General features: G+C 38.2%; 1 protein-coding gene across 1 annotated transcript; it reads right to left on the minus strand.

Moving 5' to 3' along the window:
- Positions 1-233: 233 nt before the first annotated feature.
- On the minus strand, positions 234-868 carry LOC125469430. Its single transcript, XM_048566764.1, has 3 exons — positions 514-868; positions 333-402; positions 234-269 (listed from the first exon to the last, which is right to left on the minus strand). Exons 1-3 carry the CDS (start codon positions 720-722, stop codon positions 234-236), a joined length of 315 nt encoding a protein of 104 aa, XP_048422721.1. The 5' UTR covers positions 723-868.
- Between the last annotated feature and the right edge of the window lie 395 nt (positions 869-1263).

Below are 1263 nucleotides of genomic sequence, written 5' to 3' on the forward strand. Positions count from 1 at the left end.
CAGCTAAAAGTGGTGTACTCAATTGTTGGATAGATATGCACCACCACCCCTAAATTGCAAACAGACTGCAGTATGAAATCAGCAGGTTAATATTCGGACACACGCGAAAAAAACAAAAAACTAAAAACACAAAAAGATTATTGCTTGTAGTAATAAATTCCGTCAATATAAAGAATAACCTTCATTTTTGTGGTTGTAATGAGCTTTGCCAGTGAATCTAAAACAAATTGACATCATCCACTGCGAAACAAAGAAATTGGTGACAGAAACTGCATAAAAAGTTCAAAATTTTAATTTCAAACGAAATCAGAATTTTGAGTGGCTACATGTACCTGCGATTTTCGGCGACGATGGACGGATAATATATCATAAAGCCCAAGCATTTTCAATGCCTGAGTTGCACTGCAAATTTTTTAAATAAAAAAGAAAAATCCAAGACGTATTCAGTTAAACCATACCATTAAAATAAATTAAAAACCCAGAAAAATGACATTTCGAATCGGAAGAACTCACATTTCTTCGTCATTGTTCCGAACATCGGCGACGGTCGGACGGATGAGGCTCCGGCAGCTCCGCGCAAGCATTTGAATTGAATCGTGGCAGTCGGAGGATTGCTGCTGGAGGTGTAAGAGGGTGGAGTAGGCGAATGACTTGTTTGCTTTGGTGGCGGCTGAAGAAATCAGGGATTTGATTTCTTCGAGCTGGTCTGAAAATCCGGACATCGTTGCGGTGGGGGAGAGGAAGCAGCAGTGCCCCAGACTACCGGTAGCATGTGAGGTGAAACCCTAATGTCGCACTGGATTTTTGGAATTGGGAGTCTTTTCGCGCCATAGCACGGAAAAGGGTGACGGGTTTATCAACCTGGGGCCTGTTGGGCTTTAGGCCTAAATAAATAGTAAGAAATACTTTTAAGTGTTTTTAGAACTAAAAAAATATTTCTTTAAAAGTGTTTTTAATCGCTTGTACTTGTTAAACGAGTCCTAAGTCCCATGTATTTCTGTGAGAGGATTTTTTGAAGTTCCACGACTTTTGGAAGGATTTGTACAAAAGAGTTGTGATAAGATTTCAGGTTTGCTTGTAGCGCACGTAAACGATTCGTTGAGTTTGTGATAAGTTCAATTTCTTCATTATGCGTGAATTTCTCCATATATATATATGTATATATATGCATATTATATACTTATGTGTGTGCTATAGTTACGTAGGTGAGACATTTGTACTAAAACTTATATACTAATGTATTCGTACCAGAATTTTATGTAC

The sequence above is a fragment of a genome, unplaced genomic scaffold (genome assembly GCF_019419815.1).
Source record: "Pyrus x bretschneideri cultivar Hongxiangsu unplaced genomic scaffold, Pyrus_bretschneideri_v1 Contig421, whole genome shotgun sequence".
Classification (NCBI taxonomy): domain Eukaryota; kingdom Viridiplantae; phylum Streptophyta; class Magnoliopsida; order Rosales; family Rosaceae; genus Pyrus; species Pyrus x bretschneideri.